General features: G+C 59.3%; 1 protein-coding gene across 9 annotated transcripts in view; it reads right to left on the bottom strand.

The window, feature by feature from the left end:
- Positions 1-13,961, bottom strand: part of SPEG (striated muscle enriched protein kinase) — a 58,752-nt gene that overhangs the window by 1,377 nt on the left and 43,414 nt on the right. For 8 of the 9 annotated variants that reach the window (XM_070772803.1, XM_019977381.2, XM_070772806.1 and 5 more), the window contains 18 exons: positions 13,818-13,875; positions 13,190-13,267; positions 12,905-13,083; positions 12,350-12,376; positions 11,581-11,733; positions 11,376-11,418; positions 10,033-10,101; positions 7,794-9,795; positions 7,164-7,295; positions 3,972-4,088; positions 3,653-3,820; positions 3,432-3,554; positions 3,115-3,282; positions 2,374-2,989; positions 1,660-1,899; positions 1,356-1,579; positions 446-521; positions 72-221 (listed from right to left, as the gene is read on the bottom strand). In XM_070772803.1, coding sequence (XP_070628904.1) covers positions 72-221; positions 446-521; positions 1,356-1,579; positions 1,660-1,899; positions 2,374-2,989; positions 3,115-3,282; positions 3,432-3,554; positions 3,653-3,820; positions 3,972-4,088; positions 7,164-7,295; positions 7,794-9,795; positions 10,033-10,101; positions 11,376-11,418; positions 11,581-11,733; positions 12,350-12,376; positions 12,905-13,083; positions 13,190-13,267; positions 13,818-13,875 — 4,623 coding nt within the window. The remainder of the gene's footprint in view (positions 1-71; positions 222-445; positions 522-1,355; positions 1,580-1,659; positions 1,900-2,373; positions 2,990-3,114; positions 3,283-3,431; positions 3,555-3,652; positions 3,821-3,971; positions 4,089-7,163; positions 7,296-7,793; positions 9,796-10,032; positions 10,102-11,375; positions 11,419-11,580; positions 11,734-12,349; positions 12,377-12,904; positions 13,084-13,189; positions 13,268-13,817; positions 13,876-13,961) is intronic. The other variant, XM_070772820.1, reaches the window with a different exon arrangement.

Genomic DNA, 13,961 nt, shown 5'->3' with positions numbered 1-13,961 from the left:
GGCTGGGCCAGGGCAGTGTGAGGCTGGGAGAAGGTCATGCTGGGAGGCTGGCAGGTGTGAGACCCACTCACCAGGGATGTACTGAGAGGACCTTTCGCAAGAAGAGGGTGGCACTCTGGGATGTGTTGGGATACAGCTGGAAGGCATCAAAGCGGCCCCCCACAATGCGAGCCTCTGTTTCCTGGGGGTCTGGCTCATAGAATGGGGAGCGTCCACTGAGCCTGCAGAGGAGACAGTTCAGTTAAGAGATGCAGACTGAGGGTCAACTCACAGGTCCAGGGGGACAGTAGTGTGGGGATTTCTAGGGGCACAGCACTCGGGGACAAGGATACCTGGATATTTGTGTGTGTACATGCATGTGTGTATGTGTGCATGACTAGTGCACATGCATGTGTGGGTGGGGACGTGGGGGTGCAGGCAGAGGGTGGGGCCTGGGGGCACTCACATGATGTAAGTGAGCACACCCGCTCCCCAGATGTCCGTGGCAGAGCCGATGGGGTCTCCCTTTACCATCTCAGGAGCTGACAGGAGACAAGAGCCCATGGTGAGCCAGCTTCCAGGTGGCAAGGGACCAGAGAGAGGCAGAGTACGCCACTGGGGGCTTGGGAAGCAGGACGGTGCCCAGGTCACCAGACAATGGGTACAAGCAGAGCAGCAGGCCCCGGATACTGGTGGGCTGCATGGCCCCCAGGCGAGACTTGGGACACCTGAGGAATCATCCCAGGCACTGAATGTGTATGTGTGGGGGTCCCCAGAACTACAGAGGAGCTAAGAAGCAGATGATCACAAGCTGTCTCAGATCAGCTCCAAAGGTAGGCGCTCATTCACGAAGAGTATGGCCAACACCGAGATTAAGAGCCTCTGAAATCAGCTGGGCTGGCTCTAATCCCAGCCTGCCCCTTCTAGTGACAGGACCCTGAGCACTGTACTAAACCCATCTGGCTTTCCGTTTCCTCCTCTGTAAAGTGTGGCTTGCACAGTTATTCTAGGGAATGGAGATGATGAACAGAGTATTTAGCAGGTAGCTAAATGGTAGCTAGTTTCCCTTATTTATATAAATTAATAATCAATTCTCCTGTGTTTATCACATCCTGGGTCTACCATGTACACTGATACTGAACAAACACCTCCCTGCACCTCTGTTTCCTCATCCGTAAAATAGAGGTAATATTATGCCAATCTCCAGGGCTACTGTGAAGAAAAATTGAAAAAAATCCACGGAAAGGACTTAATTCGCGGCTCACATACAGTAAGCACTCAATAAATGCCACGTGTGTGGGTGAAGTGGGGTGAGCCCTGGCTGCTGCCCCTTTGCGAGTACCCCATTCCCCCCTTAGATAGCATGGTGCCCTCACCCATGAACTCCAGTGTGCCCGTGCGGTGACCCAGGGGCCGCAGAGCCTGGGGGTTGTAGGGCTGGGCACTGCCAAAGTCCACGATCTTGAGGGCGTTGTCAGGGGCCAGCAGCAGGTTGTCTGGCTTGATGTCCAGGTGCAGCACGTGGCGGCCATGGAGGTAATCCAGGCCTTGTAGCAGCTGCACCACATAGGTGGCCACATCATCCTCTGAATACCGGAATCTGGAGGGATGGGGGTGTCAGGGGACAGCCGAGCCCAGCTCCCCCACCCCAGCTCCCTGCCCGCCCAGATGCCCAGCCACCTGTCGCTGAGCCCACAGAGAAGCTCCCGGTTGCCGCAGCTCTCGGCGATGAGCACGAGGTAGCGCGGGGTGATGTAGGCTTCGTGCAGGGCCATAAGCCGCTCGTGGTGCAGGGTCCTCAGCACCTCGTACTCCTGCAGGACCTGCCGCTTGCCCTCGGCCGCGTATGGCACAATCTTGGCCACGAATGTTCGCCCGGTGGCATTCTCCCGGCAGGCACGCACCACACCAAAGCGACCCCTATGCATTGGGGGGCATATCATAGGCTCAGAGGAGGGAGGGAGCACTTGAACTGTGCCAACTAAGCAGAGGGTAAGCAGGGACCCCTGGGAGCAAGGATGCTGTGGTTCCCAGGGTGGGCCCTGGAGTTCACTCCTGGGATCCTGGGTTTGAGTCCCAGCTCTGCTCTTCACTGACTCGGCACTTCAGGCATATCCTGTAACCTCCCCAACCCATCCATGGAATGGAATAATGCAACGTCCCTCTTTAGTTTTCAGTTGTAAAAATTAAGATCACGAGGCCAAAGCACTGGGCATGACGCCTGGCACAGAGAAAATCTGAACTTACTCAGGCTAAGGACCCAGATCTCATCTTCCCAGGCACCCCCAACTCCCCAGCCAGGCTGGTCTTCTCTCTGAACCCCTGTTGCTGCCAAAGCTCCATGTACTCCCCACCTCTGTCCTCCTTCCCTCCCCCAGCCCTGGTCCCGCTTGCCTGGCCTTCTCCTCCAGGAAGGTGTATGGTTTCTGAGGAGGGCCCTGTCGAAGAGTGGTGCCCTCTGGCTTAGGAGCCCTGGGGGGACCACCCCCAGGGGAGCCAACCACCTCCTTGGCTGGGCTGAGGCTCCGCACAGTCACTTTGGTGGGCTCAGGAGGGGGCTCGGGGGCTGGGGGCTCAGGGGCTGGTGGTGCAGACACAAAGGAGGTCACCATATACAGGGGCATTGAGGAAGAGGCTGTTTTCACCACTTGAGGGGCAGAGGCTGGGATGGGGGTCCCAGTGTCAGGGACGGAAGACTTGGGCTCACTTGGGGAGTCCTGGGCACTGGGTGGGGTAGGTTCTACTTGCTGGGCAGCCTGCAGGCCCCGGTGCTTTCGTGGGGGGGTTTGGGGTGGTGGACCCACAGCCTTGAGGGAGGACAAGGCCTGGCTGGGGGGTGCTGGGGAAGATGAAGGGCCGAGAGGGGCTGCCTGGGGGCCTGGGGGAGCAGGAGCTGGGGAGGGGCTCAGGGGAGGGGCCAGTGAGGTAGGAGCGTCAGGAGGCGGGGCCCTGGCTGGCCCTGAGGTAACAGGGGCATCTCTGTGAGCAGCAGATGGCAGAGCTGAGGAATCTAAGTAGAGACAGAGAAAACCATCACCATGGTGCCTCAGGGGCAAAACCAGGTGCTCCAAGAAGGGGCTGGACCTGGAGTTCAGTAACCCTGCCCTCCCTGGCCACCCCTGCCATCCCACTGACCTTGCACGCCCCTGACGAGGACCTTCTCAGAAGGGTTGCTGAAAGGCCCTTGCCCAGCACGGTTGGCACAGGCCACACGGAACCTCACAGCCATGCCGACTGGTAGGTGGGTCACGTTGTAGTAGCAGTCGGGGATGCCCGAGCTCACGGGGTGCCAGGAAGACTCCCCTACAGGCAGCATGGGGCAGGGGCTGAGGCCACAGAAGAGGTGGCCCAAGCTCCCAGTGCCATCTGTGAGGAGCTCAGGGAAGGTACTTGTCTCCCCAACTTCACCCTCCACCTGCCCCCCACCCCTGACCAGCCTGCCAGTCCCTCACCATCCACCCGCCGCTCCAGCGTGTATGTGCAAGGCGCCTTGCTGTCTCCCGGCTTCCAGAGCACCAGTGCTGTGTCCTGGTAGGTCTGGGGCACCTCAGGAGGAGCTAGCTTTCCTGGGGTACCTGGTGAGAGAAGTGGAGCCCCAGTGAGCCCCTGCACCCCATCGAGTCCTGTCCCACCACCCACATCACTGCCTCCTGGGTCCCTGCCCTGGACTCACGAGCCACAGCCACGGTACAGGAGCTGGTGATGCTGCCAAGGACGTTGGTGGCGGAGCACTCATAGAGCCCCGCATGCCGCTTGCCCGCCCGGGGGATGCTCAGTAGCTGACGACCATCTTTGCAGGACACGATGATCACCGAGGGCTCTGACCGCAGGGACTGCTTGTCTGCGGGCAAAAGAGGAGAAGGACGGGCTGCAGAGTGAAGTAGCACATGTGTCCTCTGGGCCCCCTCAGCTGCCACTTCCCGCTGAACATCCCCTGGCCGTGGGGCCACCTGCCTACTCCTCTCTCTCTGGAGGAGATGTGATCGCCTCACCTTTCATCCAGGAGATGTGGGGTGCAGGGCAGGCTGCCGGCAAGCAGAGCAGGGTGGCTGCCTCTCCCTCCAGCAGCACCTGGTCCTTGAGTTTGATGTGGAAGACTGGGGGAAAGTCTGAAGCGACAGCAAAGATGGTCATGGGTCTGCGGGAACCCCGGCTCCCTCACCGCTGATGGAGGGGAGGAGGCATGTGAGAGCTAGCACTGCCTGCAGAGGGCAGAGTGAAAGGCCATCTCTTCCCAGGCAGATGGGGGAAGGAGGTCTTGCCTTTGAGAATTTCCTTTGGGGTGAGCATGACTTTCCCAGGCACTTGCTGTGTGTATAACTATCTTTTCCCTTCACTGATTATTGAAGACATGTCGTAGTTGCTACCTTGTATGTTTGTAAGTCACTTTAAGCACAGCTTGGCACTAAGTAAGTGCTCTACAAACACCTGGTTTTGTTTTATTTTTATTTGACTATGCTGCACGGCATGCAAGATCTTAGTTCCCTGACCAGGGATTGAACTCGCGCCCCCTTGCAGTGGTAGCAGAGTCTTAACCACTGGAATGCCAGGGAAGTCCCTATAAGCACTTGCTAAATAAGATGAAAACAAATATTGAAAAACTACAATGGTTAAGCTCCTGCAATACCCATTCATTCTGGGGTACATTAGGACAAGTGACAGGAGCTGGTGACCTGAACTGAGACTCCCAAGACTGAACATACATTCAGTCAAAATGTGCAATTTCAAAAGACCTAAAGTCAAGGCAAACCTGGGGCAGACCCTGAAAGTGTGTCAGTCTCCCCCATCCCTTGTCCCCCCTAGGGTCTGGGGCACCTGTCCCAGACCTTCTACACCCTCCTACAGATCAGCTAAGTGGCGAGAGCTTTTGAAACGGAAAGACACCGTGTCTACATGACCTTAGACCATGTCTGTAAATTGAGGAAAATAACACCAAACTCACAGAGTTGTCATGAGCATTCAAAGAGGCAAGTAAAGCGCTTAGCAGATGTCTAATATATAATAAACGCTCATAGATGCTAGCTTCTATTGTTGTGATTATTATCTCGTTAACATGCCCAGTGGAGAAGCCAGCACAGACCCCCAAAGAGGCTGTTTCAGCAAAGCTGGCTTCACAGCAGGCTGGTGAATGGGCCCACGGCAGGGCTGCAGATGGCTACTGTCTTTGCTCCAGGTCTTTGCTGGCCTTGTGGCTCATTAGTGCCCTGAGGATTTGCACTTCTGCTCCCTGGGAATGTCTTTTTAGAAAAATCCCATCCTGGTCTGGTGATGGTAGTGGTGTGTGTGGGGGGTGGATTTCTTTCATGTGGACTGAGAGGTAGATACACCTGGGAGCCCTGGCTCCTGCCTGTCTGCGGAACCAGCAGGGGGCGGGATGTGGATGAGCTGGGAGAAGAGGATCTGCAGAAGAGGCTGACAGGACGTCAGCCTGCCCCTTTTCCCACTGTACCCCAGCGCTCCCCTAGGAGGGCTCCCACACCCAGGTGCCATCAACATAAAGGGAATATGGTTTTGTCAATGACCACCTTCAGATCAAGGAGGATACTGGGTAGCGGGGAGAGAGACGGAGCCAAGGAGAAGGAGAGATGAAAAGTGACCCTGGTCCAGCTCTGCCAGTCCCACTCATGATCCTCCCAGGGGCCAGCCCGACTTGGGAAGGTGGACGTGGGACAGCCTTCTTCCCGAGGGGAGAGGGGCAGAGGATGAAGTAAGGAGACATGGCCTTGGCAAGAAACCAGCTGCACAAGCAACATGGAGTCGGGAGGGGGGGCCCCAGGTGGAAAGGGATCAACTGTCCCCAGGCCTCGGGCTGGCTTCTCTCTCTACGCAACCCCCCACCCCCCACCCCTCCTTCCCTGCCCCTGCCCCCACCGGCCGGCCTCCCTCCCTCCTCTTCCCTCACTACAGCCCCCTCCACCCACTGCCTAGAGTGAGATGCCCAGACTCCCCCACCACCAGCCAAGGAGGGACGAGGTCACATGTTCAGTCATGAGCCCTGCTGAGATGCATCTGGAACAGTTCTGAGGAGTTTTATCGGAAACTGGAGAAGAGATCTATGACTGATAAAGGCCCTGCATGTAGCCTGGTGTGGTGGGCCTGCTCCTCTCTGCAGGTTGGTCTGGAAACCCTGGCCTCCTGAACTTCTGCCATCCGTGAGTAATGCTCCCCACTTTCAAGGGGAGGACTGAGGTGACCCAGGGGGGAAATACCTCCCCCGCCGTAGCCCCGGGACGTGGGCAGAGAGATAGACCAGGGCATATCCCAGGTGTTGCTCCCCCCAGGAAAGAGCCCCGGAGGTGGCTTGTCTGTGTGCAGAGCCTTTGGTGGGGGCAGAGGGGATAGGGAGGGGCGATCGGGTGTTCAGGGCTATAGAGAAATGGAAGGTTGAAGGCACAGTCCAGACTGTGGGCCTCTAGGCTGGGAGAGAAAGAGTGTCTTTGGGAGCACGTTCACAGGCTTTCCAGATGGCTCAGGGGGTAAAGAATCTGCCTGCTAACGCTGGAGACTCAAGAAACGAGGGTTTGATCCCTGGGTCAGGAAGATCCCCTGGAGCGGGAAATGGCAACCCACCCCAGTATTCATGCCTGGAAAATTCCGTGGCAGAGGAGCCTGGCGGGCTATAATCCATGGGGTCGCAAAGAGTCAGACGCAAATGAGAACACACACAACAATCCTGTGTACACACAGCACAGGGGGCGCTGAGGGACAGGGAGTCCGATCCTGAGCTCCATCAGAATCACACCCAGGGACAGAGACCTCTGTGTGGTGGGGGTGGGCAGCTGGCCAAAGAAAGGCATTAGTACGATATCACAAAGCCACTTCTGGGCTCTGGGTGCAGAGGGTCATACAGTCCAACTTACTACCAGCTCTGTGACTTGGACAAGCTACTTAGCATGGCTAAGCCTCTGTTCCCTCACCTGTAAAATAGGCAGATGACAAGACTAGCTCCTAAGCAATGTTCGAGGGGCGAGTGAGGCAATGCTTGTTAAGTGCTTAAAGGACACTTGGTGTTGCTAATTAATGGCAGCTGAAGCAATTATGATGATTGTTGTTCTTTCCTGACTCCAGGCCCCCTCCACCACTGCCAGGGCTCCTCCAAGCTACAACTTGTAGCCAAGTTATACCCGGCTGTAACTTTTCCCTGGGGCTCGCAGGGGGCTACTCACCCAGCAGGCCTGGATTACCTGACTCACTGCGCACATACTGGTGACCCAAATCCTCCTGGACACTGCCAGAGAGGTTAGGCTGTGACAACCTCTTGTCCTTCCGCAGCCGAGAGAGGCCCCAGCGCAGGCGGCTTCGACTTTCTGCAGGAGCTGTGAAGAACCAAGCCTGTGAGCACTTGCCCAGCCACTACCAGGGAATAGAGAACTTATAGCCCTGACCCTTCCCTGGTGGTTCAGTCGGTAAAGAATCTGCCTGAAATGCAGGAAACCCAGGGTTCAATCCCTGGGTGTTGGGAAGATCCCCTGGAGAAGGGCATGGCAACCCACTCCAGTATTCTTGCTTGGAGAATTCCATGAACAAATGAGCCTGGCAGGCCACAGTCCATAGGGCCACAAAGAGTCACAAAGACTCGAAGCGACTAAGCCTCGACACCGGCCGGCTCCTGCAAGAGCCTCTATCCTTCAGCCTTCTGCCGCCCTAGTCCTGCCAGTTCTGTCCTGGGGGCCTCCAGAAATATCTCCGCTTCTTTGCGCTGGGAGTCCCTGGTCCTCTCATTCTCCCCGCACCTGACATACCAGCCTCGCCCCCCCCCCCGCCAGATCCCACCACACCTGTTTACGCTTTCGCCCCCTGGGGCCCCTTCTCACCAGAGGAGCCCGACGTAGCGCTGGCCTCGGAGCCCAGGGACTCCGCGGAAGGGGTGGCGGCGCCGGCTTGGGCCGCCAGCTGATTTTGCGCGAGGTCCAGGCGCCGCAGACTCTCGCCCTCGGACGTGGCCCTGCGCAGCCGGCCGAACAGCGGCGTGCTGCGGCCCGACGCGCCCCCCGAGTCCTCGCTGCTGCCGCTGCGCTGCAACCGGCTCGACAGCCGCTCCAGCGTGGAGCTGAGCCTCCGGCGCACCGTCAGCACCGGGGAGCCCCGCGCCGAGCTGCCGCCCTCCGAGCTCTCGCCGTCCCCGCCGCGGGGCTCCCAGGCCGGGTGGCGCTGCGCGGGCGGGGTCCGCCGCAGACGCTGGGACAGCGACAGCGAGAGGCGGCGCACAAGGCCTGGCTCCCCGACCGCCCTGAGGTCCTGCACGGAGCGCGAGCGCTCGGGCCGTCGCACCAGCTCCAGCGGCGTGCCCGCCGGGCTGGGCCGGTAAATGCCGTCCTCCTCCTCAGCCCCGCGGAAGGGGCCGCGCTCCTCCGACCGCGAGCGGCTCAGCAGCCGCAGCCCCCGCGACAGGGGCGACTCCCGGCTGCGCTTGAACTTGGCCTCGAACACGGCCTCCGACTCCAGGTTCTCGATGCTGCTGCTGAGACTGCTCCCTGGCCTGCGGGGGACCGCCGGGACCCGGGCTTTTTCGGCTGGCCCTGGGGTTGCTCCGGCTCCCGGCAGCAGGCGCTTCTCCGAGGCTCCCGGAGGTGGGGAGGCCACCCTGGAGAACACAGCCGGGTGGGGCTTGGGTTCCAACCGAGATGCTGGAGACCGAGATGTAGGAGATACGACTGCGCCCTGTGGGGGGCCTTGCGCCTGGCCTGGCAGCTGGAGCGACTGCATGATCTGCGCATACGGAGTGAGCGGAGGCGCTAGGGTTTGCAGAGCTGTGGGGGGCTGTGTGGGCTTGGGGCCCCGAGCTGGTTCTGGCGTAGATTCTGGGGCCTTCTCTCGGGCAGGCTGGGGTGCTGGAGGCTGTGCAGCCTCACTGGGGGTGCCCACAGGAGGTTCTGAAGACTTAGGGGTGCTGGGCTTGGCTGCACTGGGCCGCACGGGGCTAGGTGGTTGGGCCTCGCTGAGGGCGGACAAGGAAGGAGACTCCTGCAGCTTGCGGGCCCCCAGCCGGGCCACGGGGATCTCAAGGGGTGCCCCTGCTCGGCGGTGCCGGCCCCGGGTCTCTGCCTCACCCTGCGAGAAGCTACTGCTCTTCTGCAGGCCCCGAGCCTCAGGTGGGTGCTGGTGGTGGGGTGCTGCCTCGCTGGAGGCTGCCCGCGCCAGCCGGGGGTCACGAGCCCGGCCCCCCAGGCTCTCCAGCAGGGGGCCCCTAAGGCCGCTGACCTTGCCATCATCGGGGCCACCCCTCAGCAGCCGCTGGCGCAGGGCCTGCAGCCTCTGGGCATACTCGCCCTCACCCAGGCCTCCTCGGGTCAGGCGGGTGGCCCCCGGGCTGGGGCTTCGGCGCTGCGGCAGCTCGACGGACGCTGCCTTGTGCAGGCCCCGGCCCGGTTCCCTCGGCCCGGCCCGGGGCAGGGCGCTCTCAGCCGAGCTGCCCCTGCGGAGCTCTGCCCGCCGGGGGCTGGGCCCGGACGGGGACTCCTGGCCTGGGGAGGGGAGTGCCTGAGGGCTGGGGGCCTCCTGGTCCTGAGAGGGGGCCTTTCCTTGTTCCTGCCAGTCCATGGGGGTGGCCGCCCCAGCCTCCAGGGCCCCGAGGGCCTCATCCTCAGTGGGAATGTCAGTGAGGGACACCCGGGAGCCCGAAAACTCAGGCTGCAGGGGTCGGGGCACAGAGGGCAGCTCCTCCAGCTCTTCCTCTTCAGAGTCGGATGATGACGACAGCCCTCCACTAGGGGGTGGTCTTCGGGGCACGGCCACCCACACCCGCTCCGGGGGTGCTCGCAGCAGCTCCGGGATGGGGCGCAGCACCAGGTGGCACTTGTAGCTGATCTGGGAGCGCTGGAGACAGGGTACCAGAGTCAGACCTGAGGGCCCTTTGGGGCCAAACTGACCCACTCAGGCCCACCTCATCCTCAGGGGAGAAGGCCTAACGCAGGCAGACGTGGCAGCCGAGAGAATTAAAAAGTGTATGAAGATAGATGCACAGAAGTGAGAGCATCTGACAGAAAAGGCAGCATTAGAGCAAGCTGTAGCATGTTGAAGAAGAAGGCAGAGGTGGGGCTCAGCCAAGTTTACCTGCCACCTCCGCCGGGAGAGGAATAGCTTTAGGTGATCCGTGCTCACCACTGCACCCTTTGCCTGTGCCTGTAAACCAAGAAAGAGGGCCTGAGGGAAAGTCCTCCATCAACCCTAACGCTCCGGCTTCAGCAGTGCAGAGATAACGTCCACAGGAGGGGACAGCAGATACAGCAGCATCGAGTCTGGGCTCCTCAGGCTCCCTTCCCAGGGGGGTCTGTCACAACAACTCCCACCGTCAAGGTGCCCACATGTGGACAAATTCTCTGAAGCTAAATGGAGAGGCACCTCAGGCTTCTCACATGGTGCTAGTGGTAAAGAACCCGCCTGCCAATGCAGAAGACGTTAGAGATGTGGGTTCCATCCCTGGGTCAGGAAGATCCCCTGGAGGAAGACACAGCAACCCACTCCAGTATTCTTGTTTGGAGAATCCCATGGACAGAGGAGCCTGGTGGGCTACAGGCCATAGCACTGCAAAGAGTCCGACACGACTGAAGCGACTGAGCACAAGTGCAAGTACAGAGAGAGGAAATCAGTGGCTCCCAGACTCCAGACCTTACACCAGGGCTTGCCCTATCATGGTACACTGGCTGTCCTGGGAGGCCTGTGCTCAGGCCCCTCACTTGAAACCTGCTCCCCAGTTTACCAACTGGCTTCCTGAAGAGCCAGAGCCCCAGACATCTGCAGCCTTGGTGGGCCAGACCTCAGATGCTCTCCTCAGCCACCCACCCAGGCTGTCCTTTTCAGAGCTCGTTTCTGATCTGAGAGACCAGGCTTGTATTCCAAGCACAGATACCAGAATGACCTCAGCCTTCTGTTGACCCAGCACAGTTCTCCATGAACAGTTTGCTTTTACTGGGTCCTTTGCTGAACCCCTCCCTCTGCCTGGTGCTATGCCCTGCGGTGCTGGGGTTTGAAGATGAGTGAGAACTCTGCCCATAGGGAGCTCAAAACCAAGAGGACAAACCAGCCAGGCCACCCACCAACCACAGTATGCAGGACCAAGGCAGGAGAGAGGTGAGCCCCAGGAGTGAGGAGGCCCAGGGCTGGGCTCAAGAGCCAAGAAGAACTCTTGTGAGGATCCCTAGGATGTCGGGGAAGGGGGCAGGTCAGACCTGTGCCTTGCAGTCCATGATACCCCAATTTGAGCCTCAGTTTCCTTATCAGCCAAAGGGGAGTGATAATACCTTCCTTTGTAGAGCTATTGTGAGGCTAACAGATTATACGTAAATAAAATGCATATCGTGGTTACTGCACACAGGAGGGACTCAATAAATGGAGCTGCTAATAACGTTCTCTTTCCTTCCATCTCTTCTACCACCGTTTCGCAAGACAAGACTCACTTTAAACCAAGGATGTTCCAGGGTCTCCTCTGCAGTAGGCCTCCTGTAAAGGAAGGAGTATTAAAAAGGCATTTATCATTCATTCATTAAACGTTTGGGAAAACGGGGCCACTAAGGAGTTGGGGGACTGACTGTCTACAGGCAAAGGCTTGGGGCGGCGTGGGGGAACTCTGCAGCGGGGAGGCTCCTTGGGTCTCATACTCACAGCCGGTCCCGCACCAGCACTTTGATGAGGAAGCCCCGGGCCTCCCTGCTCAGGCTCAGGAACGTGGTCTCCTCGAAGGCCACGTTGTAGTTTCGGATGTTCATCAATGTCGTCCGATCATTTTCCCCAACGAACGGGGAGATTCCGGTCAGGCTGCATGGGTGGAGAGGGCTGCAGTGAGGGTGGGGCGCCTGGGGCTGAGAGGAGAGAGTAGGAAGCCAGCAGGAGCACAGGGCTGGGGACGGGAGGGGGCGCTGGGTGAATCTGCGCAGAATCTTGCAGATACTTGCCCGTCCTGCCCCTATTCGGCCCCCTGATGGCAGCACTGCCTTGAGCCCTGGGCAGCCAGACCCCTGCCCTCGGCCCGTGCTCTAGCAGACCTGTGCCAGCCCTCCCCCAGCCTCGGCCCGTCCCTGCAGTGAGGAGTCTGTGGCCAGGGGATATGTCCCCGGAGCCCCGGCCCTTCCCTTTCTAGTCTTCTGGACTAGTCCCCTGTCTTAATGGCAATGAGTCAGCACTGGCCTTCCCAAGCATACTACCAGCGTGTCCGCCCCTTATGGAGGCACATGGCGGTGGACAAAGCTTGGACACGCAGGCAGCGTGTCCACGTTTATGAGGCCCCTTCCAGTGTAGGAAGCAGCCAGGGCATGGAAGAGAAGGGGCAGGCTGCAGCCCTCAAATGTTCTGTTGCCCCAGGCTCTGCCAGCGTTTGGGCCTTCTACGAGAAACTGTTAGGAGACGGGGTTCCTGAGAGCAGAGGGGCTCTTACCAGAGGAAGGCGACGACACCCACGGGCCTGTGGGGAAAGGAGAGTGAGCGGTAAGAGGGAAGCCCCGCTCCACCAGAAGTGAGCAATCCTCTGGCTACTGCTGATCTACTGAGGAAGGGTCCTCCCTGTGAACACTGCCATGGACAAACAGGCACGGGGAGCCTCCTTTGGGGAAGACCCTGAATCCAGAGGTCACAACGTGCCTGGAGGACTCAAGGATCATGGCAAGGCTGGCCTAGGAAGTCTGGAGGAATCTGCGGACCAAGAGACTATGCCTGCTTCACTTGGGGGGTGAGGCAAGGTGGCTGTAGGTGGGGAGGTGTGGCACCCAGGACTATAGGGCTGAGGCCTTGAGTGGCTGGGTTGGCCTTGAGGGAGGAAAGGGAGGTGGTAACAAGGGCAGGAGACCCCTGTGAGCAAGGTCAGCAGCTGACTGTCAGAGAAGGCAGGCATCCGGGCTTAGTAAAGCTCCTCTCTGCCCCTGAGTGAGTCTTCAGCATGGCATGGGGGGAAGCTGCCCCGGCCCACCCCAGAAGCCCAGCATGCCAATGTTACCAGATGTCAGTGACTCCAGACACAGGGGTCTGGTTGACAATCTCGGGCGCCACGAACTCAGGTGTGCCGTATTGGCAATACTGGGGCTCTCCCGGTGTCAGCTCTTGAGCGTTCCCAAAGTCACAGATCCTCACCTGCTCCTCGCCCTCAACACCATCCCACACCAGCAGGTTCTCGGGCTGTGGGACACAAGGCGAGACATGAGAGCTGAGGGCCGAGGGGAGGACAACCCAGAGGCCTGGCTCCCACAGGTGCTGCCTGCTCCCACCCCCACCTGCATCGCACCTTGACATCCAGGTGCAGCACGTGGTTCTCGTGCAAGTAGCATATTCCTTCTAGTACCTGCCGCATGTAGGCCCGGATCTGTGGAGACAGGAGGCCCAGAGTCCAGGGAGTATTATGTTTGATCACCACCAGGGTTGTGGCAAGAAGCCAGGCTATGCCTGGGAAGTGGCCTTCAGGAGGGGGCCGATACATAGGTTTGGGGTTACTGAGGTTCAGGGTTTCCATGTACAGCTGCACAGGCTGAGCACAGCACAATTAGAGGAGGACACCATTTACATGATAATAAGTAGAATTGTGCAGTGCACAATTTGTACAGCCCTATACGGCAGGATAGCACTGAAACTGAACAGAGTCCGGATGGGGCTCCTTCTGGGGTAACGTCTGAGTGATCTTTATGTGAGGAAGACTGAGAAGCAACAGAGCTGGAGGCCAGGGTAGGTGCTGAGATTTATAGAAGACAGTGCAAGTCCCAGTGTGGGGGTCTGCTGCCTGCCTAACAGTGCTATCCACACCACCTTGGCCTGTTTGTGGCCACAGATGGCACACCTGGGATGCACCCCTCGGGTCTCAGAGATCAGGTGGGTGAACGCTGGTGCCCAGCCTGGCCCCTCCCACCCACTGCCCTCACCTCAGACTCACACACGGTGGGTTTCCTGGCCATTCGCTCCAGAAGCTCTTCTGTGCAGCTATGTCCTGGATCAAGGAAACAGTGACCAGTGCCAACAGCTGGGCCCACTCCCAGAGCTCCAGTTGGGTCCCAGCTCAGCACAGG

The sequence above is a fragment of the Bos indicus genome, chromosome 2 (genome assembly GCF_029378745.1).
Source record: "Bos indicus isolate NIAB-ARS_2022 breed Sahiwal x Tharparkar chromosome 2, NIAB-ARS_B.indTharparkar_mat_pri_1.0, whole genome shotgun sequence".
In the NCBI taxonomy this organism is placed as follows: domain Eukaryota; kingdom Metazoa; phylum Chordata; class Mammalia; order Artiodactyla; family Bovidae; genus Bos; species Bos indicus.
The sequence above is the reverse complement of the archived record's forward strand: the minus strand, read 5'-3'. Positions and strand labels throughout refer to the sequence as shown.